The 24,278-nt window shown below is 44.4% G+C and overlaps 1 protein-coding gene across 1 annotated transcript; it reads right to left on the bottom strand.

Annotated features, from left to right (window-relative positions):
- Window positions 1–7,110: 7,110 nt before the first annotated feature.
- pgbd5 (piggyBac transposable element derived 5) lies at window positions 7,111–23,020 on the bottom strand. The gene is made up of 8 exons (XM_063191219.1): window positions 22,411–23,020; window positions 18,718–18,890; window positions 17,347–17,604; window positions 15,344–15,478; window positions 14,271–14,451; window positions 11,922–12,119; window positions 11,376–11,481; window positions 7,111–7,645 (listed from the first exon to the last, which is right to left on the bottom strand). The coding sequence occupies exons 1-8, from the start codon at window positions 22,727–22,729 to the stop codon at window positions 7,450–7,452; spliced, it is 1,566 nt and encodes a 521-aa protein (XP_063047289.1). The 5' UTR covers window positions 22,730–23,020; the 3' UTR covers window positions 7,111–7,449.
- Window positions 23,021–24,278: the final 1,258 nt, after the last annotated feature.

Genomic DNA, 24,278 nt, shown 5'->3' with positions numbered 1-24,278 from the left:
TGCTTGTCCGCCACATTATCCTTCACAGGCCTTCATGTACTGTAGTGTTGGAAACTGCTAGGGTTGTAACATTACTCGCGTATAGTCCAAATTCCCTTTAATCTAGAAGAAGCACCTGCAAAGGCTTAAGTTATTTCACCTCTCTTTGCTAATACATTTGGTAACACTTTACTTGACGCCGGTGTCATAAGCATGTCATTACAGAGTTATAATAGTGTCATGACACAGTCATAGATAAGTCAAACATTTTATGACTCTTGGCCTTACGTGACATTTGGTTGTCTTTGCCATAACCGAATGTCACAACATGGACATAATGTTTATGACACGTACCCAACTGTGCCATGACACTGTTATGACACTGTAATGACATGCTTATGACACCGGCGGCAAGTAAAGTGTTACCATACATTTCATCCATGTCCATGTCACAGAGATAAAGCCCTGAGGTCAGAAAGATGTTTTTTTCCCCCAAAACATTCAATCCAGCGAGGAGTGACGACACACAGTTCCTCCTCTTTGGGTGAGTAGCATCGATGGACTATAGTAGTATCTATCTACATAGAAACCACATCCCATAATGATAAATAAATAACGAGCATCCTCACACACTACCTACATGGCACACTCCATTACTGGCAAAGATCTGTAAAAGGTCATGCTTTGTTTGTGGGTTATTAGCAGATTATGGATGAATGGGTTACGCTTGACTACTGTACACGTAGCACTACATTATAATGTTTCAGACACACCATCATATGATATCATAGACATCTTACAGCACACACAAATGCTGACTTATAATGACCACCGCCATTGTCATCATCATCATCATCACCTCCATCTTCATCGCCATCATCATCACAAACCATTACAGGCAAACCAATATGACCAACAATCCCCATTTTTCAGTGCAGTTGAGGAATAGTGGCTGATAGGTGTCATTCCTATTGTATTACGCATGTTTTCAGTGTAGTTGATAAATTCATTTGCTATACAAAAACAAGATATTAATAATTTATATTGTATGTAGACATTGTATCAGTTATTTATAGTGTTAACAAAAATAAATGACATCAACATTTCACATTCGAATCACAAGTAATTACAAATAATCGTTTCTTTTTTTCTTCAACATATCAACAAATATTGCAAAAAATGATCTCGTAATTTCAGTATGTTCACATACAGTACAGTCGCAGGCAACAATTTAGGAAAAAAAATCTGATATTTAAATCAACATAAAATACAGCTACAAAATATGGCATTTTGCATCTTCATGTGTTTAAATCAAAACAAGCAAATTGAAAAAAGCAATTGTTTAAAAAAATAAAAAATAAAAAAAGAGAGAGAGAGAATGTGATCCCAAACAAACAACACAAGAACAATAGTGCACCACTGTCACACAAATATGGAGTCCCTGGATGTTGATGACGTGATTTGATGACAGTCACTGGCCAGGGATTGCATGAGAGGGCATGTGTGGGAATACTCTGTACAGTACATGACATTACATCCTGTGTTGGGGGTGAAATATACAGTCATCATTTCCACTGGCTGAGTACAACCTCAAACAGTGACGGCATGGTGTGTGTGTGTGTGTGTGTGTGTGTGTGTGTGTGTGTGTGTGTGTGTGTGTGTGTGTGTGTGTGTGTGTGTGTGTGTGTGTGTGTGTGTGTGTGTGTGTGTGTGTGTGTGTGAACTAATCGGCAGTGAGAGCGTTTCTCATCGCCACACCTCCACTCTAGTCAGGCGGTTCTTCACAGAACTTGTTTTGAGGGGAAAAAATGACACATCACATTTTGGCAAATACTACACACATACACACACACACATACATACACATACGTACATACCTACATACAGTACATACATACCAATATACAATAGAGGACATGGCTGTGGTGTAGCATGTATACGACGAGGCCATTCAAAGGCCATCGATAGCTCACAAAGGGAGGGCTGGCAGATGAAGGAGGACACTCAACACTACTAGTGACACTAAAAAGGCAGCCTGGCCTTAAGACGACTACGAATGACACTAAAGACGTAGGGTTACTTCCATTATCCAAACTCCCGTCCTCCCTTGTGGCCACGTGATGATGACGTCGCAAGAAGTCATTGACGACAGAAGTATAATTCAATTTCTTGCAAAGCGCAGTTCAAACAAAGGTCATTTTCTCATTTGCTCTCAGGGTGTTAAATTGGGTAAAAGTACCGCAAAACTTGTTGTGGCTAGGCGGAGAGTGGGGAAACGTTAGTGTTGTTTTCTCCTTGGACTCCATGGAGATGGGGCTCCAATGAAGTGCAAGGCCCCAAAGCAGGGGTGAATTTCTCAAATCCAAAGTTGCTTACTACATTAGCTACTTTGTTGTTTTCAATGCATTTTCCCATTGGAAACTACTGAAGTTGCTAACAGGCTAACAACTTCTCTTTTGAGAAACTCACCCCAGAAGTTGAGGACGGGAGTTAAGATAATGGAAAGAACTCCTATCCTGCCCTTGCCTGGTGTAAGTTCCAGTCCAAGATAAAGTTCCTTCCATATAACGTCTGGTGGGCCTGGTGTTCTGGTAGCCTTTGGAAATCCCATGCTGCTTTGCACAATCGCTCCGATCTGAAAGACAGCATTAGCCAGGCCGTGCCCTCCTAGTGGCGCAACAGCTTCAGCGTTGCTACCAGTCAGGTCAAGAGTCAATAGAAGTACTTTCTGAGTTCCCGCAAATACGGGAACTCCTCCCACTTTGTTAGGAAGCAAACAATCATTAGCAAACCAAGGGAGGCCATTTGGGAAATGCCGTTTGGGAAATGTTAATTGTTATGCTCTTGGTCAGACCAAGTCTCGAAGAGATTTGCAAGTCGATGATAATCAGGCTAAGACAGCATGGCAACTACCCTAAGCAAGGGAGCCTGAGCTGGGGAGCCAATCAGAGAGCCGGGAGGGGTGGAAAGGCGATGATTCTAGTTTGTTTGAATATATGCAACTGACACGATTGGCTATACAACATGGTCGGCTATGGGCTAGGTGTATGCCAAACAACACATTCGTAACGCCCAATAACGACCATGGGCAATCGTAAACTAAACCTTTCCGACAAGAAATTGCATACGTAGCCTTCAGACTCACTTGTGAGATAGTCTGGTCTCGTCACCAGACAACCAGCCAATCAGAAAACAGGGGAAGGACGAGAGAGGGGGAACTCACATTTCAAACTTTAACAGAGTTCAACCTGTCCCACTGGTAATTGTTTTTCAAAAGTCATGGCCAAATGTTAAATAATACAATAAAACGTGCATTTCAAATGTCAATGGCGTTAAAGTGAAAGCGAAGTGAAGGCCCAACTGGGAAACTCAAACTCCCATAACCCCTCCCTTCTGTAAACGTTTCTCAATTCGGCAGTTCGAGACCTCTCTTCTATACTGTATGTATGAAGTTAGTGGAGGGTTCTGATGAAACCAGGCTGCTTATTATGAAACCTCTACTGCAGTGGTCTCCAAATATTTTCCCCCAAGAGCCAAAATTATGTAGCACAAATGAAGCTGAGGGCCAAGCAAATCGTCCGACTATATGGCCAAAGATGGAACACATATCTTTTCATTTGCTCCAACCTCATGGCGGGCCAAATGTTTGCCATGCCCGAGCCGGATCTGGCCCACAGGCCGCCATTTGAAGACCTCTGCTCTACTGCATTAAACTAATGAGTACCTGGTGGTAACTTTGTCTGTAATCCACTTCTTTATAGAAAGCCCCCTTCTCTTAGGAAGAGATACAGATAAGGGGGTTGGGGGGAGGTGAATGAGCTATCGTGTTATTTACATGGCAGCATGAGAAAGATGTTATAACTCAGATGTGGGTAATGTGGAGACAGCCTTGTGGAGAAGGAAGGCTACCAGAGACATGGCTCACCTGCTAAAGAGACTTGTGTGTCATTGTGAATGTCCTGGTCAAATAAAGGGATAGACAGACAGATAAATAAATATATAAATATATAAATAAATAAATAAATACACCCCCGCGCACACAGACACAAATTAATGCAATACCTCATCCATATTTTAAAGCTATAAAATGTGGGCATGCTTCCAAACAACTTCCAAGTGCAAAGAAGGAGGATGGAAAAAGTGCTTTTACAGAACTGCCCTTCCAGTCTCACCCTGCCTAAGAATAGATCCTTTCAACTTCTTTGTTTCCTCTCAATAATATACTACAACTCTTCTCTTCCCTTCACAGAGGGTAACTTAAAAAATATCAAGCAGACCAAAAATTTAACAAAGTAGGATTTGGAGGAGCAAGGGGTAAAAGCATGTCTGTGGCACAGTACACTAACTTATAACGACAGCAACTTTATATACTCGTGCTGTGTGTAAAACAGTTTCCATGTTTATGTACCCATGGCGACAGGATATTCACCTCACCAGTGCCACTAACAGCTTTGGCCAGGCCCAGGATAAATCATCATCAGAAAGGGCCCCCAATCCAATACATACACTGTAATGAGGACCCAATTCTAGGCCCCCTCTCTCCCTGGGCCCGGGACAAGAGATCCACTGTCTTCCCCTATCGACCTCTCTGCACCTCACGGATGAAGAGGAGATATGCCAACTGAGACTGATCTCTGATGATCGGAAGTCATGAGTCTTATGACTGAGTCTTAAGAATATTACAAAAGGCGGTGTAAAAGAACTCTTAATGGAGGAAGGCTCCATAAGATATCGCAAGCCAAGATTACTTCTTCTTTAGGCTGGTTAATGACTTTCAAGACTGTGAGTTTTTTTCTTTCTGAGTTTGTTGTTGAGTAGCTCCTTAACAGACTAATGTGGGGGAAACTAATCATGAATGAATCAAAAAGTGGTGCCACACCCTAAAGTAGATTTTACAGTGAGGTGTCTTCATAAAAAAAAGCTAACATAGAACTTCCTTGGAACATACGTAGGTAATGTGGACCAGTTTCCACAAGGGAAACTCAACAAGTAAGTTAGGTTGTTCAATCTTTTTTTAAGTGCTCCATATTTTTATGAATGACTAATTGCCCCAAAAAGCATTTGTGAAATTGCCTGAAAAAAACATGGATGTTTAATTTACAGCAGTGGTGGAGGACCACTTTACATTTACATCTTATATTTTGGTGTCCAACCCAGCTACCTAAACAGCCTCCTTTGTTGTATGCAAAGACACTCACAAAGGCTTTGAGTGCTCGTGCTTTGAGTCTCTCTTTGATTTATAATCAGTGCATAGGTCCTCCATGTATACTATTAGTTCCTGAATTGATAAAGCCTCACAGTATGTTCACACCAAAAGCTACCATTTCATTTTATTTAATTTCATTTATTTATTTTTTTCATTTATTTTTCATTTATTTATTTATTTGACAGGGACAGTGCACAACAGCCAGATTATAGCCCTACGGCTAATTTTCATCTGTAGTCCCTGGACAGGAAAGTGTTAAGATAAAAAAGGGATTAAAATTAATAATGATACAAAAATATGACAATAATACAATGGGTGCACTATTTGCAAATAGGCCTACATTATATTACATTATATTACCAAAGCGAAGAAGAAGCCAGATTCTATTTAATTTTGCGTTATTGTTCATGACGTGGTGTTGGAATGTTTAATTTGAGCGGGCCAGTGTCTTAACCCTTTGAGGAGTACCATCACAAATATGTGATTAGAATTTTACCCAAATTTTGAGTTCTCATTATGATGTCATAAAGGACTTTGCGTGATTTTTAACACAGACTTCTATGGGAGCTGTAGAGTGTTCAAGTAAAATTCTAGAAGAACCTGGGGAAATTCCTTACTCCTCAAAGTTAATGCTCATTACGTTCTCTGGATTTCAAGGGCCGGGGTATGCCTGCACTTTTTGTGCATAAACACGTCGCGTAGTGCCCTAAACAGTTCTTCAACAAGTGTGTGCACTCTCGCACTCACACAGCATCGCATGCATAAGTGAAGTCACACGGCAAGCAAACCCCTTTAAACTTTAAACTTGGCTTTGTCACTCTGGTTCGCTGAATAGGCTTTGCTGCCAGGGAATATGCTCTGTTCGCCATCTATGCATTTTGGTGTGAACACACTGTACAATGACAGGAACTATGTAGTAAGCGTTCTAGTGCAGATAATTCACAGATGGAGGGAGATGATGGAGGGCTATGAATCACTTTCCTTTCCTCTCATTTTCTTTACAAGTACGTGTACATTGTAAGTCATAATGATTGGACAAAACCACAGGACGCCACTTCTCATAATTGTCATTGTCACAATAACAAGGGCAGGATGCACACAAAATGAGGCTTCTTTTACCGGTATGTGTCGCATGCAGTTTATGTGACACCAAAGTTGTGAGATGGGGGTTGAATGGGGGTGAAATGGGTTTTTTGCAATGCACCAGTATTCACGCCGGTGTTAGCATTGGCTGCTAATCATTCTAGTACCTCCTCTACTTTACTCTGGCCTCAGGCCTTGTGACGTGAGGAAAAACGTCATCGGTGATGATGAGGGATTTTATGTAATAACTTGCACACATATAAATCAGATGTTATTCTCTCATTTGCTCATGTATTTTAACAGCAGGTTATACCGCGGCCGCTGCACCTGGCAAGAGTTAATGACTTGAACCGTCTATCGACTTTGCATATTAACTCGTGCTCCACAACGGCCTGTGACAGGTTAGGTTTAGTCATGGTTTTGAGAAATGCACCCCGAAGTTTTGTTTATTAAGTAGAAGTAGACGTACTCTTACAGATCTAATTACAACACTAGTGGTATGATATTACAAAGCTGAAAGAAACCATGTGATACCATATGTATTAAGTTCATTATGTCTAACTGTTTAACTTAAACACTTTGGAGTTTCTTTTGCCTTAAGACATGTCATTTCTGACAGGGAGGTCACACCTCCACAACAACATCAGCTGTTTTTAAAGCACGTCACTCATCAACATCACAGTGACCCTCTGATGAAGACGGAAGTACACCGTCGAAACATGTCAGGTAAAAGATAAAAAAACTTTTACATGTCTTAAGGCAAAAGAAACTCCAAAGTGTTCATGTTCACCATATTACTAGTGTTGTAATTACATCTGTAAGAGAGTTCGTCTACTTCTACTTTATACAACTCTGACCGATGCACAAGGTCAGACACCTGAGGAGCAGTCCAGAGGAGGCAGAATGATTTGCAGCCAGAGGGGGGCGCTGGTGCGGAGAGTTCCTGATTCTATCCCTGATCTCCTACTTCACTCTAATGGCCGACCACGCTACCCAGGTCCTGCTGTATCGTTAGTAGAGGTGAAAACATTTCATGTATCGACATTTCAGGTCTGTGAAGATAAATACATATACAGTATATGGTGTGTGTGTGTTGGCTATGAATGAATAAAGTGTGTAGTGTGTTGAACATGTGTGTGTGGTGGTTTGGGGTGATGACAGATGATGACAGTGTGGTTGTTTTACTGTGTGGGGGAGCAGTCGTCCAAGTCCAGGAGCTCTCTGACGAGCCTCTCGCCGAACTGTACCCTGCTGTAGCGCTTGACGTGGTATGCATCAGACATCTTGTAGAGGATGTAGGCATTGTTGATGGCGATGCTGATGGTCAGCCAAAACACCTGCTGCCAGGTCTTATTAGGCTTGTGGAAGATGAAGTACCTACAGAGAGAGAGAGAGTGAGAGTGAGAGAGAGAGAGAGAGAGGGAGAGAGAGAGAGAGTGAGAGAGAGAGAGTGAGAGAGAGGGGGGGGGAAAGCATTTTTCATCAATACCATGTATAGCCGTCTTGCCCAAGCATATTTTCTTAGACAAATAATTATGATGATAAACTATTATACCTCTGAGATCTGCACCATCTACTGCCATTACAATCTAGCAATTGCTTTGCTTCCCTCACACACACTAAATAAAAAAACCTGCCTTGCACGGTCATTGGTTAACCGAAGGTGCATCTACTGCAATCTGTCTGGGGGCTTGCTGGGCAGGTCTGACAGGAGGATATTGCACTAAGTTAACAACATAATGCAGTATGAATAATTATAGTTTCCCATCCTCTCACACACACACACACACACACACACACACACACACACACACACACACACACACACACACACACACACACACACACACACACACACACACACACACACACACACACGCACACGCACACGCACACGCACACACACACACACACACACGCACACACACACACACACACACAAATAGTCGCCACCTGACCTGGGCTCGCCTAACAGCACACCACAATATTTGAATGCCCGTCTATGCAGTCTACTATACTTGTGCTGAGAGAAGAAATCATGCTGAAATTATGCCGTCTGTGTTGCTAGGGTTGGGCCATGTTGAAGCATGATGCACTTTACTGTATGTTTCCCGTAAAGGAAGTAACACCAGAGTATGACATGTTAACCCTCTCAGAGAAATGCTGGTGGTAAATATCCATGAGAAAGGCAACATTTGTTAATGACAACATACATTCTGGAAATACCCGTACTACGCTATCTACCAAAAGTGTTGTGTATATTCTAAATTGGGTTTTTTTTAAACATTTTAGCCTTTACTTAGACAGTGAGGTCAAATATGGAGGCAGAAATTGAGTGGGAGAGAGATGGGGTAGGGTTGGGAAATGACCCATGCCATATTCGAACCTGCATCCTCTAGGGCAGGGGTGTCAAACATACGGCCCGCGGGCCGCATCCGGCCCGCCAGAGGGTTCCATCCGGCCCGGAGAAAAAAAAACGTTAAAAAAAATAAAAAATTAATTGACGGTTATCAATGAATGAATGAAGTGTAGGAAATTTTGCATAGGATGGATTATCAGTATTGCATTGCTTTCTACATATTCAACACACTTAAAACGTGATGACACTGAACACTAATCCTCTGCTTTACGTTTTTTTTTTTTTGCGATGATGTTAGTAATGCGGCCCGCTTGAGGTCCACATGGGTTGTATGCGGCCCCCGGACCAAAATGAGTTTGACACCCCTGCTCTAGGGCATGCAAGCCTTTGCATCCTTAAACTAGACTGCCTGTGCAGTCGCCTTCGACTGCTTAAGGTATATCCCCGAAACGCGAAGCTTCCAGTCCCCAATCATTCCTACCACTCCCGTCCACCTTTTCATGAACGTTTATGATAAATACAAAATATAAAATAAATATATTTAATATCTATACATAGATCAATGACGTGCATAGGCTTAAAACCAAATGACTATTGTGAAAATGAAGGAAAAAATGGGGCAAATGGTAACACTGTTTTAATGGTTCACTATTACAGTGGATATACCACATTAGGTACAGTGTAATAACCAGTGTAACAATATTTAATACCACGTCATACCAGTGTGACACCATATACCAATTTTGTACTTATATCATGTAGGCTATTTGTGTGTAAGTGGTATTACATGGTATTGCATATTTGTACACTGGTATTACACTAGTATTAACATGGTATTACATATTGTTACACTGGTTATTACACTGTACCTGGTATTGCCTATTTTTACACTGGTATTACACTAGTATTACATGGTATTAAATATTGTTACACTGGTTATTACACTGTAGGCCTACCTGATATGGTAGATTCACTGAAATGGTGAACCATTAAATTAAGGAGTTACCGGGCAAATCAATCCACCCAGTCAGAAGTTATGGGCCAAATAAAAATTCCACCATTTTGAAAGTGTTGACCTCCAAACTCGAATCAGTTCATGAACCTACCCTGCAGCATTCACACACCAAATCTGGGACAAATCCATCCACCCGGTCAGAAGTAATGGGCCAAACAAAAATTCGGCCATCTTGAATTCGGCCATCTTGAAATTGTTGACCTTCAAACTTGAATCAGTTCATGAACCTACCCTAGAACATTCACACACCAAATCTGGGACAAATCCATCCACCCGGTCAGAAGTTATGGACCAAACAAAAATTCGGCCATCTTGAATTCCGCCATCTTAAAAGTGTTAACCTCCAAACTGTAATCAGTTCATGAACCCACCCTAGAGCATTCACACACCAAATCTGGGACAAATCCATCCACCCAGTCAGAAGTAATGGGCCAAACAAAAATTCGGCCATCTTGAATTCGGCCATCTTGAAATTGTTGACCTCCAAACTCGAATCAGTTCATGAACCTACCCTAGAACATTCACACACCAAATCTGGGACAAATCCATCCACCCGGTCAGAAGTTATGGACCAAACAAAAATTCGGCCATCTTGAATTCGGCCATCTTGAAAGTGTTAACCTCTAAACTCTAATCAGTTCATGAACCCACCCTAGAGCATTTACACACCAAATCTGGGACAAATCCATCCACCCGGTCAGAAGTAATGGGCCAAACAAAAATTTGGCCATCTTGAATTCGGCCATCTTGAAATTGTTGACCTCCAAACTCGAATCAGTTCATGAACCTACCCTAGAACATTCACACACCAAATCTGGGACAAATCCATCCACCCGGTCAGAAGTTATGGACCAAACAAAAATTCGGCCATCTTGAATTCGGCCATCTTGAAAGTGTTAACCTCCAAACTCTAATCAGTTCATGAACCCACCCTAGAGCATTCACACACCAAATCTGGGACAAATCCATCCACCCGGTCAGAAGTAATGGGCCAAACAAAAATTCGGCCATCTTGAATTCGGCCATCTTGAAATTGTTGACCTCCAAACTTGAATCAGTTCATGAACCTGCCCTAGAGCATTCACACACCAAATCTGGGAGAAATCCAAACATCCGTTCAAAAGTTATCGCGTTAACACGAAAGACCTTACGCGGCGGCGGCGGACGCGGCGGCGGCGGACGCGGCGGCGGACGCGGCGGCGGCGGCGGCGCACGCAAAACCATTACATCCCCGACGCTCCGCGTTTCGGGGATATAATAATTACCTCCTCTTGGTAGATTAGGTTTGATTAAGTTGATACCAAAAGGTAATTGAGATTGTGAGATTGTGCCCTCCCCCTGCCCCCAATGTTGTACAGTTGTATATTTCATTGGGTCCCTGGAGGCCCTGCCGTGGCCAAACGGTAGGGCACTCGTCTACCATGCGGCTGACCCGGGTCCTTTGCCGGCCCATCCCTGTCTCTCTCTCTCCCCACTCGATTCCTGTCACCACCTTCACTGTCCTATCATAAATAAAGTAGGGGGGGCGCTGTGGCGCAGCGCGCTAAGCCCCCCACACTTGGGCTTGCATGGGGTCATTTCCCAACCCTGCCCCATCTCTCTACACACTCACTTCCTGTCGCACCTTCACTGTCCTATCCGAAATAAAGGCCCAAAAAAGCCCAGAAAAATATCTTTAAAAAAATAAATAAATAAATAAATAAAGTTCCAGAGAAGAGATTGTGGATCCTCACTTGCTGTACTTGTCATCATATTTGCAGATGTAGCTGAGGTGGGCAGCAAAGGCCTCCACTGCCAGTGGACACGGGATCTCCCCACTTTTCCTCTTGATGATAACCCCTGGAAGGAGAAAACGAGAACAGCGAAAGGTTGGCAGTCATGGTTTTACTACTTTTTGATATCTCTCGCTTTCTTTCTCCCATTCACACTCACGCACGCACGCACGCACGCGCGCACGCACGCACGCACGCACGCGCGCACGCACGCATGCACTCACGCACGCATGCACTCACACACACGCGTGCACAGTGCACAGTGCACACACAGGCGCACACACGCACACGCACATGCACATACACATACACTGTTGTTTCACTGAGAGGAGACTATAGAGACTACAGAATCATTTATTTGTGACACAACATATGCAGACAGAATTAAATAATAAATGTATAATGTTCATTAAGTCTAAGTGTTGAATCTTAAGAACTGAATTAAATATGCTAACATAATAAAACACAACACGGTGAGAAGGACGATGTGGAAGCCTGCAGCCTTACCTTGCTTGGTGGGCGAGTACGCGTTGGTGAGGAACCTGAAGGTGCCCTTGTTGTACCAGTTGATGAGCGAGGTGTTGCCCTTCATCATGGTGCGCGACTGGCCGCGGGCCTGGGGGCCGTCCGTGTTGACCATCATAGGCTGGGGGAGACCCGTGCAGTCACTCTTCTTAGTGCTCAGCAGCCCACAGCAGTAGATGTCTGCACAGGGTACGGGAGGAGGAGGAAGAGGAGGAGGAGGAGGAGGAAGGGGAAGAGGAGGCAGAGGAGGAGGAGGAGGGGGAGGAAGTGGAGGAGGAAGAGGAGGAGGATGACGATGAGGAGGAGGAGGAGGAGGAAGAGGGGGAGAAATATGACGAGGAAGAGGTGGAGGAGGAAGAAGATGGAAGATGATGAGGAGGGGGAAGAGGAGGATGAGGAAGAAGATAGAAGAGGAGGAGGAGGAGGAGGAAGATGATGAGGAAGAGAAAGAGGAGGAGGGGGAAGAGGAGGATGAGGAAGAGGGGTAGGAGGAGGACAAGGGTGCAGGTTCACTGCTAATCAGTACAGTGTTTTTCCTTCCAGTGTTTTCCATTCCACATTGATTCAACACGAGGTCACAAGCACAAGGTGAGGACGGACGCCAAGTGTTTCCCCATCTGCTGCTCCAGCTGCCTCTATTGCAACTAGGGGTGGGTATTGGCAAAGGGTTCACGATTCGATGCGAATCACGATACACATGCCACGATGCAATTCTATCACGATGCATTGCGATTCATGTACTACTGTGATGCATTGCGATATTTACTTCAGTAAATGTGTAAAATACAGCTTATTTGTCAGTTGCTGTGTAGCTTTCTTAAGTCAGTTCATTCTATCATCTGGGAGAGAGCTTACATCACAACAGAAATATTACCTATTCTCTACTGAACAAAATAACCCGTGGCAAATCAAATTTTATTGTTATCAAATAATCAATTGTCATGAATCCATGCAGTATATTGAGAAAATAAGTATCACGATACCTTGTCATGAATCGATGCATTGTATCGTGAGAGTAAGTATCACGATGCATCGATATGACGATTATTTTGCACACCCCTAATTGCAACACCCTCAGAAGTGTTGAGACGAGGGCCAGATTAGCGCACAGGCTACATGTGACTGCAGCCTAGGGCCCCCCACCTGCTAGGGGGCCCCTGATTTGGCCAAACGTAAAAAAAAATACCGAATTCTAACAAGATGCAATATGTGTATTGAAAATTCATCTGTTGTGTTTAGTAGTTTTAAATCCTGTCAGCACTCCTCTCCACGGTTGACAGATACAGTATGTTAGCCTTATTCCTAGCTCACAAGTATGACACTGTAATTTTGTCGTGGAATATGTCTTGTATGCGGGCCCCACAGCAACCTGCAGCCTAGGGGCCCCGGGCCATCTTAATCCGGCCCTGGTTGACACCTATAGTATGTTACTGAAGTGAGTACACCCCATGGAGGTAGTATAAGAACTGGAGAGAGTGAATAAGTCCCGCCTCCAGTCATTTCAATGGGAAATGCTAGGCTAGTGAATTCAGCCAAAATTGAACACATTTTTCAGCTTCAAAGATGGAGTCGTTTCCACCACCAGTTCACTCAGCCAATTACGTGCCACGTTTATGACTGACCAAAAAGATATATGGAAGACGGGCATTGGATGCATGGAGGTGCCCAACCACACACCTGTATAGGTATGTGTGCCCAACAACACTAAACTCGCGCACCCACCATTTCGCGTCCACCCTCTTTGAGCGAAGTGGTGGTGGAATTGCGACGAGGAAGTGCCTTGCTAATCTGCGAAGCTAATCAGCCAAATCCTGACCCCCTGGTACACCCCTAACATTTCTGACAACACATATTGTGAGGTACATTTTGACACATTAATGGCTGTATTTCAAATTATTTCACTGAATAATAAATGAAAGCAGCTAAATACGTTGTGCGATGTAAGTTAAGTACAATTTCTCTAATCTTGTCCAGTGACAGCTGTAGAGTAATTGTAGCATGCCAAGAAAGCAAGTAAGCCAACAAGCAAGAAAGAAAAAAAAAAAAGACCCTTTTTCTCGAAGTCCTGGAAGAGGTCATGTGGTCTAAAGTGATCGTAGTATGCTAAGATTGATCTTAACAGCCAAGAAAGCAAACAAGCAAACAAAAAGAAACAAGAAAGAAAGAAAGAAAGAAAGAAAGAAAGAAAGAAAACAACTCATACCCTGTTTCTCGAAGTCCTGGAAGAGATCACGTGGTCTACAGTAATTGTAGTGAGCATGCCAAGAAAGCAAGTAAGCAAACAAGAAAGAAGGAAAGAAAGGAAGAAAGAAAGAAAAAAAACACTCGTACCCTGTTTCTCAAAGTCCTGGAAGAGGTTGAGGCTAGTGATACTGGGCCCAGTGAAGATGATGGAGTTGCGGCCCGCCAGGCTCTGGCACAGCTGCTTGGCCACCAGACTGTGGAGCTGCGGCTTGTTCTTCAAGGCATCCAATCCATCCACCCCGAGGCCCTCTTTCAGATGGACATAAATCTGAAAGGAAAAGCAACAGTCAGAACAATAAAGAAGAGATCAATGTTGCTTTTTGTCCCACATTGACGTGAATTAATGGATTGCTCAGGGTCACACTGGCACAGTCTTCTGCTCCCTCTGAGTGTGTGGGAAGAAATGAGCCGTGCGAACAAATTGCTTAACAACATCAATGTAAAAATAAAGAGGGGGGCACTATTGCACAGCCTGCTAAGATGCGGCAGATGTAGTTGCCTTGATGATTTCTGTCTGCCAGTGACTTTTTCAGTTTCAGCAGTGACAGTTATGTCAATGTCACCTTGATCTCTCTTCCTAATAGGGTGCATCAAGCGCTTCCAAATTCATGTAATCTTGCTTCTTATGCAGTTAAATGTCTAGTTGTCATCAAAACAGTATCACAACATAGCCAGGCCACACCCTCCTAGTTATATTAAAAATCGTTTAAAATGTGTTATTTCTACAACACACTGCTATAATAATAACATTACAATGAGTGTTTTTTTGTCAGCTATTATAAGCGTTTTTCGTGGATTTTTTTTCCACCAGGGCGGGGCCAACGCGAAAGGGATGGGGTGTCGGAGGGGGCGTCGCCCAGGGCGCAACTCATTGTAGGACCCCCACTGATTATTAACTGGCCTGGCAGATGAAACCATCTATTCTTCACTTTCCTTTTTAAATACTTTTTTGCGGCTTTTTGTGCTTTATTTGAGACAGGCCTGACAGAGTGACAGGAAACGAGTGGGGAGAGAGAGACGGGGACAGACTGGCAAATGACCTGGGCCGGAATCGAACCTGGGTCGCCGGCGTAGTAAGCTAGTGCCCTACCATTAGGCCATGGTAGGGCCTCCTTTTGCCCCCCCAAAAAAAACATTTTGAACCGACCATTTGAACTGACCTGGCAGATGAATCCGGTGGCGGTGCACTGGCGCACCCACAGGCTGAACTTCCTCTTCTTCCTCTTGCGGAGCTCTCGCTCGGTGCAGGTGGTGATGAAGACGGGATCCTCGTCAATCAGAGGCTCATGGAGGACCTGAGGGGCAGGAGGAGGGGGAGGGAAGGGAAGGGGAAGGGGAGGGAAGGGAAGGGAAGGGAGAGGGAGAGGGAAGGGAAGGGGAGGGGGAGGGAAGGGAAGGGGAAGGGGAGGAGGAGGGGGAAAGAGATATTGAACAAGTGTGAAGCTCAAACTACCGGTAGCTGTTTTCTCACAGTTGTCCTTTAGCTTATGTACTTTGCCACACTAAATTACTGAGATATTACAGATCTGGGGGTCAGGGCTCAGGGCTCAAAAATGGCTAGTTGGTGTTAATCTTACTAGCCGAATACACATTGACTAATGGCTCAAAGTGGCCAGTAAGTTGGCATTGTCTACCAGCCAAAGTGAAATATCACCAGCATTTGGCCGATGATTGGCTGGTGTTAATTTAGAGCCCTGGTAGTAGCAGTTATTGGTAGTAATACACTGTATCTCAAAGTCAAGGATCCTGGCCTTACTAGGATGTGAAACGCCCAGTGATTGGATACTCTTTGGTGAACTCTGCGGGGTATCCAATCACTGGGCGTTTTTAAGTCCTACTGTAGCAAGGCCAGGGGCCTCATTTATCAAGCGTTCTTAGGCACAGATATGTGCGTAAAGCGTGCGTGCGATCATTCCTGAGCAAAGTGTGGGATTTCTGAACATGTACTTGAACGTAGAAATGTGCCTAAATCGCACACTTCAGACCATGCGTGCGAGTGGAAGAAACGCGAAATTGCAAATAATATTGACCGTGCAAGGTACAGTTTGCTTTGAATGACAATGGAGTATGACAGTGTGCTATTTTACAGTGTTTTCGTCCATGTGTGTCTCCTTCTTTTACTTATTTTGAAACACTGTCCTCCTCCTGTCGAAAGCACCTCCACTTCTGCCGCGGAAATGTTTCTATCTCCGCAGTCCGCACTTCCCGCCAGCGCTTTGACTGGCGCGTGTGTCCGCGTGTGTTCATGTGTGTCCAAACAGGGTGGCGCCTTCGAATTAACATGGCATTTGAATATATTTTAATACCATATATGGTTATTTGGAGTCGTTTCGGGATGAAAATTACCCCGAATGCGCGCGTGCACAGTGATTTGGAAGGTGTGGGATTTATCATGCAGACGTGTGCGTAGGAGCAGCCAACGCACGTTTGATAAATCCCGATTTTTCTGTACTTGCGAACATTCTAAATTTCACTCGTAAGACACAATTTAGAAGACTGTCTACGAGCTGATGATAAATGAGGCCCCTGGATCCTTGACTTTGAGAAACAGTGGGCCTTTCTCAAAACCTAGGACAGTGTCCTTCCAAGTGTATCAGCCTAATTAGTCACGCCCAGTGATTGGATACTCTTTGGTGAACTCTACAGAATATCCAATCACTGGGTGGGACTAATAAAGAGTATCCAATCACTGGGTGTGACTAATTAGGCTGATACACTGTCCTAGGTTTTGAGAAAGGCCCAGTGATAGACTCACCTGTGTCTGGTAGGAGGAGCCAAAGGACTGCTGCAGGGCCTCCAGGAAGGGCTGTATCTGGCTGCTGCCCCCTTGACCTCATCATAAGCCTCCTAACCCCACCTTGACCTCATCATAAGCCTGCCAACGCCCATTGAAGTAGTAGTAATACCAGAGATTCTTTAAGTATATAGAGATATGCCAATGTAATAGGTTGCTATGGGCACCTAACATGACCAGGTTCCGGTCTGCCTAAAGGAGCGTGTCATAATACTCCTAGCATTGAATAGAACAGTCCTTAGGTCTGCCTAGGTCTGCCTAAAGGGGGATTCCCCCCCCCTCCCCCTTGCAATAATAGAACCCGGAAACAATGGGCCAATGGAACCTCTCTCTCTCTACTCTCTCTGGTAATACTAGCTCCTTCCTCACCTGTGTCTGGGAGGGTCGGAAGGAGGATCCAAAGCTCTGCTGCAGGGCCTCCAGGAAGGGCTGTATCTTGTAGAGGCCTTGGCTGCTGCCGTGGCTGGAGCGGAAGGCCACCACGTGGAAGTACTTGAGGATCTTCTCGAAGCGCGCCTGGCTCATCTTGAGCGCGATGCTGCGGTTGCTGAAGAAGCCGCTGCTCCAGATGCTGAGCACCGACTCGCAGCGGTGGATGCTGGTGGACGTCACGAAGCCCATGAAGGCCTACGTAGCAGAGTACATTACATGACATTACACCTGGCTGAAGGCCTTCATAGTGGAGTAGAGCAGAGTACATTACATTACATTACACTTAGCTGAAGGCCTACGTAGCAGAGTACATTACATTACATTACATTACACCTGGCTGAAGGCCTTCATAGTGGAGTAGAGTAGAGTACATTACATTACATTCCACTTAGCTGAAGGCCTACGTAGCAGAGTAGAGTACATTACATTACATTACACCTGGCTGAAGGCCTTCATAGTGGAGTAGAGCAGAGTACATTACATTACATTACATTACATTACACTTAGCTGAAGGCCTTCATAGTGGAGTAGAATAGAGTACATAACATTCCATTCCATTCCATTACACTTCATTACAGCGGTGGATGCTGGTTAACGTCACAAAGTCCATGAAGGCCTTCATAGTGGAGTAGAGTAGAGTACATTACATTACATTACATTACATTACATTACATTACAGCGGTGGATGCTGGTGGACGTCACGAAGCCCATGAAGGCCTTAAAAGTGGAGTAAAGCAGAGTGGAGTACTTGTATTAATCCAGAAGAAAAGTAACTCCTTAACAGACACTGTTCCGATACTGGGACGTTGTAATTAGTCACTGAATACACTTAACTATCGTAGTACTACACCACCATAACAGTGCAGCAGGCCTTCAGTAATAACATTACATTACACTTATCTGACGCTTTTTATTAATCCAAATCGACTTACAGTTATTTACATACAGGGTGTTAGTTACAGTCTCTGGAGCAATGTGGGGCAAGGTGCCTTGCTCAAGGGCACTTCAGTCATGGATGGAGGTGTAGGGAGGATGGGTAAGGATGATATTCGAACCTGTAACCCTCTGATCTTAAGACCACCTCTATTAACCACTAAGCCACGGCTTAGTACTTTATTAATTCCAAATTAAGGAAATTAAGGTGTCTGTCAGATTATGTAAGAAGCCTACAAAAACATAATAGAAAAGTATTGCACATTAAACATATGCTGTAGCACACACTTGTGTACAATCAGTCCTCCTGCAGTTGACACCACATGTGCACACGGTAACAACACACACACACTTGCACACAGTACACACACACACCTTCATCTCTGCCAGAGTGACCGCCGTCCAGCCCTCATCGCTGCCGAAGCGCTCCTGGAACTTCTTGGCGTACATGTTGGTCTGTGTGACCATGCTCTGGAGGAGGTTGTCTGGCACAAACAGCTGGAAGAAATCCATGGCAGTGGCGGTGGCTGGCATCTTCTGAGTAGGTCCTGACATGGAAAGCACATTTACTGTACGGTTGCGACAAACAATTCCCCGTCAAAGAAAACATTACATTTGTAAGATTTGTACCAGGTGGTAATGTGTGTCTAGCTCCGCTCCACCTGGGGACTCCAGAGCTACACACACACACACACCGTCTGGTGAGAACCAGGCTAGTATATTTCACCATTTCAATGGGATTTTCTAACCAGAATGCATTGTAATTTCGCACTACATTTGCCAGATTTCTTGGGTATGTGAAAATATTATTTTTTAAAGGCGTACTATGTAATGTTTTCATGTAAATTCATCAGCCAATTTAACATGCCAACCAATGATTGAATGAGTCATGTGTGGGTGAAAGCAGACTCTCTCAACCCCTCCTTGCTGTCTGTGGGCTGAGAGCCAAACTTGCAAAAATGGAATGTGTGTTAATCATAAAGTCGAGTCAAGACACAAAGTCTCGGACATCGGAAGGCTGTATAGATTTGAACAACTGAGTGGATTATTAGGAAAATGCAAAGTAGGAAGGCAAAGTTGTTTTTGTCGTGTATTTGTTGTATTAAATTGTTTTTATGGATCTTTCTTTGGGCACTGGGGAACGGTCATGTTAGAAGAGAAAAGGGCCCGCTCTAAACTGTTCCCACAAGTTTAGGGGGCGTGGATTTGTCCGAAATGTTTTGGTATCCTTAAGCATTCAACTTTCCTTCTGCACAATGCAGTCATTTTCACTGCTTGGATGCAGCTGCTCTGCCATGGAAACCCATTCCCATGAAGCGTTCTGTGTACTGCACTTGGGATAATCTGAAGGTCACATGAAGTATGGAGCTCTGTACTAGGGGTTGACCGATACAGGTTTTTTAATGGCCGATGCGATATCGTTTTTTTTTCCCCGTCACCCTTGGCCGATACCCGATTTCCGATACCCGATATTTGGGGCCGATATGGGTTAAAAAAAAGGTTAAAAAATGACAAATATTCCAGGTCTCAAGTTAAAAATAAACATTCCTTTAAAATTATCAAATTAAGGTAGACATTGTAACATTTAAACACCCACTCTAACAATCAAGTAATGTCTAACAATCAAGTAATAAAAAACTAAAGTGTCTTGGTGCTTTTAAAAAAACCTGAATGACATAAAATAATAAATATTGCGTATCGGCCAAAACCACACGCATATCGGCCGATACCGATACACTTAAAAAATGCAAATATCGGCCCGATACCGATACCGATATATATTTCGGTCTATCCTTACTCTGTAGTAATTGACTGAGCAGAATGTCTGTGACCTTTTTGCACTATGCGCCTCAGCATCCGCTGACCCCTCTTGTTGCTGTTGCTGCCAAACCATTTTCTTATAATAAAACTGACAGGTGAATAAGGACTATTTAGGAGTGAGGAAATGTCATGACTGAATTTGCTACACAGGTGGCATGAGGGTTCCACAGTGGAATTCATTGAGTTCCTGAGAACGGCCCATTCTTTCACAAATGTTTTTTTAAAAATAGTGTGCATGTGTAACAGAGGTGTTCCCGCGCAGTTCGTACCCCTCAGGGACACGAACCTGCCACCTCGGCAGCTATAAAGGTTTGGCAATGGGAGACAGTACAAGACCGCAGAACTAAATGGCCAGTCCGAAGGCCCAACGCTACGGCACTGTATTGAGGCTTCGGGAGGGAGGTTTACTAACGTTCCACGCCACACTCTGCTAGTTGGCCTCCGTTACACTTACCCCCCTGAACCTAATTCCCATCCGGGTCACGACACCACTGTAACAGAGGTATTCCCACGCACTTCGTACCCCTCGGGGCCGCGAACTCGCCACCTCTTCAACGCATCGGTTTGGCAATGGGAGGCACAGTACGAGGCCGCTGAGCTAAAGGGCGGGTCTGATAGCCCAACGCTACCGCACTGTATTGAGGCTTCGGGAGGGAGGTTTATCAACGTTCCACACCACACTCTGCTAGTTGGCCTCCGTTACACATGCCTTGGTGCTTGATTTTATATATCTGTTACCATGCCAAGTGAGTAAGACACCTGATTCTGATCATTGGATGGGTAAGCAAACGCTGTTGGTAATATAGTGTGGATAATAGGTGGAGAACATTTGCAAAAGTTTCAGTGAATGAAAATGTTATGAATGTCCTTGAATGCAGAAGAACAATTATTCAACAGACACTGACAAAAAAAAACGTCAGTATCAGTCTTGCTTAAGCAATTGATGGAGAATTACAGTAGATTGTTGTTGACATCCATTGAGGCACACAGCCACAGCCACACACAAAGGTGCCCGCCAAGAGGCTTGCCTGATAATGTCATTAACCCCCACCACCCCCCACACACAGTTTGTTTCTCCGTCCTAAAGTACCAGCAGTAGATATACAAACATCATCTTCATGCCTAATACATGTGCTAGCTAGCTGTGCCCAGACCAAAACAATCTATAACCCTAACCTGTTAGTAAGACATGTTTTTTTAGACAAAATATTTGAAATTGGAAAAATCCTGAGAAAACACAAGACTGTGGAAACATAGAGCTGTGGGAGTATAGAGAGCACTTCTGTGTGTCCATCACGGAAAATAATTCCGTGTCCAGGAGCACGGAATTTTGGCAAAATCCGTGCTCCTGGACACGGATTTTGTGTCCTTAACATCCGTGTCCAGGAGCACAGAATTTTTGGAGATCATGTCACAGCCAATTTGAAAATGCTGCCTAGTCTTCCTTTAAATGTGCCTTTGCCCACATCTAAGCGGTAAGCGGTTAGGGCATCAGACTTGTAGCCCAAAGGTTGGCAGTTCAACTCCCAACCCGCCAAGTTGGTGGGGGGAGTAATTAACCAGTGCTCTCCCTCATCCTCCTCCATGACTATGGTACCCTGAGCATGGTACCATCTCGCCGCACTGCTACCTTGGGGCGCCATTGAGGGCTGCCCCCTTGCATGGGTGCGGCATAAATGCAACTTCATTGTGTGCAGTGTGCACTTGTGTGCTGTGTCACAATGCCAATGGGAGTTGGAGTTTCTCAGTTGGGCTTTCACGTTCATGTTCACCTGCTGTCTCAATTTGGACTATGAGAGAGCTGACTTATAAATTCACTGTACAGATCAGGATAGACAGTAGAAAGTGAATCAAAGGGGCATAGGCGTGCGCATGTGCGGCATGCATCGGGTGGTTTACTTAGATTGGGTTGCTACATTCTCTCTTTAAGCTGGTGTGTGTCTGATATGTCCCACTTTGCCTTACATGCATTAGTGAAGCTCAGCTGTGACAGGCAACAATGTAGGCCTAAAGAGCAGCTTGGGAAGTTATAAAACATAATGTTGTCGACCGACATTTTGCAGATCACAGATGGAACGGGAAACCGGCCTATACCCAATGAGAATATTAAATCTAAAAACAGTTGGAATTGACTGCATCGTGCCGTTTCAATCGGGCGGGTGGCAAACCTAACCTTGCTTCTCATGCAGATGTGATGCGACTCTCGTTCTTATGAGTGGATTTTGTCCACGGTAGGCTACTACTTACCGTGTGTGTCTTTATAGCAGGGCAAGTCTATGTCCTGCAGCACATCGGTCCATCCATCCTCCTTCGCTTGCGAGGAGGAGACGGAGCCGGGGGGACCGCAGTTATTCTGAGTCCCTGTTTCATCCGGCCGTCGGTCGTCGGCATTCTTAGTTTCCGCCGTGTCGTTATCCGAATTGGAATCAGCCGAGGTGCTGTAGAAAGGGTTGTCGCTGCTGTCGTCCCCAGACTCCCCGAACACATCGTCTGAGATTTGCAAGCTCTCATACCGGGAACGGGCCGCTTCTAGAAGTGATAGCGCCTTCCTCCCGCACTCGGCCATCGTTCGATGATCACCTCAAGTTAAATTGTGTAGGCTATCCGCAATTCGGCATTCAACTAACTGCCTTGAAAACAAACCTTCTCTAGACTCGCGAAGCTTTTCGCTGCCCACTCCCTATGTGCGCGTAAAATGCTGCGTTTGAAACGCCGATGTCATTGGAGCAGGTGCTGGCTGCAAGGTTACAAATGGAGTAGCATACGCGGAAGAAAAGCCCGCACCAGTAGTACCGAATAACCCACTCTACTCAAGAGATTAAAGATCTAAATTATCAATATTAATCTCAGGGTTGAACATCCGGGAGCGCTGTAGGTGGTGGTGGTACAGTAGCGGACTAAATGATAGCGGACCTCCCCACAAATCACCTGACCGTTTTTTCCCCTTTTCTGCCCAATGAAAGTGATGCGTGACATAAACGTCAAGTCCAGTGATAACTCAGGAATAATATTGACCTACGATATGCAGCTTCGGTGACACGACAAGCAGAGCTCTACACTGTTGAATGTGTGTGATATCCATGGATAGCCTACTCGACATTCGATATTTTACTCCTAACCTAACTTGTGATAGGCTATGGCTATGACATCTTATTTTCAAACAACTAAATAATGTTTTCCTGATCACCCATGCAATAATCTATAAATTATATAATCAAAAAATGTTTTTACAGGCAAATAATACATAGACTGACATTAATTATAGCCCACACACCCCCCACTCCACACTAGGCTATAGACACAGACCATATTGCCCAACACACAGTCCATGGCCTGGCACAATATGCAGTTTTAGTGCTTTCAAGCATATTGGATTATTACTATTATATAGACTGCATAACCACAGGCAATGCAAAAAGTGGGCCTGCCTTTCATTGTGAGCAGGGACGGATAATGACTCCATGGGCCCCTGGGTCAGACAACAAGGAGGGGCCCACCTCCATGGACTCACAAGGATCCCAAAGTTTCAGGTGTTAAGCGCAGATATTAGTGAGTCTTTGTTCTTGGGGGTGCGTGGGTTTCTCCCCCCTACAAAATGTGAAAATATGGTCGTTAAAAGTGCAATCGCACCAAAATATGGTAACATAAATATATACCAATAATGAAGGGCTCTTTTTGAGCACGGAGGCTTGGTCTTCCTATCAGATTCAGGGCCTTCTTGGCTCTTGGGCCCCTGGGCCCAGTAGACCATGCAGTAGTCCAGGGTTTCCCAAACTGGGGTGCGTGCACCCCTGGGGGTGCGTGTCCTGCTACAAGCGGGTGCCCGAGCTGAATTGGGCAATGGCGGATATGTGTGTTTTTATACAGCAATAATGAACATTAAGTAGTTTTTATTTGGATGGTGAATTGTATGCTGGAAGAAACATCAGGTCTATTGGAAATGAAGATTCCCCAAATGACTACATCATTTGCGATGATTTGTGCAGTGAAGCCATACTTAAGTGGCCATCAGCACACCAAAACATTGACTTAGGGGGTGCACGAACCACATTGAAATGTACAAGGGGGTGCGCAAGGAAAAAAGTTTGGGAACCCCTTAGTCCATCCTTGATTGT

Source organism: Engraulis encrasicolus, chromosome 24, assembly GCF_034702125.1.
Source record: "Engraulis encrasicolus isolate BLACKSEA-1 chromosome 24, IST_EnEncr_1.0, whole genome shotgun sequence".
In the NCBI taxonomy this organism is placed as follows: Eukaryota; Metazoa; Chordata; class Actinopteri; order Clupeiformes; family Engraulidae; genus Engraulis; species Engraulis encrasicolus.
The sequence above is the reverse complement of the archived record's forward strand: the minus strand, read 5'-3'. Positions and strand labels throughout refer to the sequence as shown.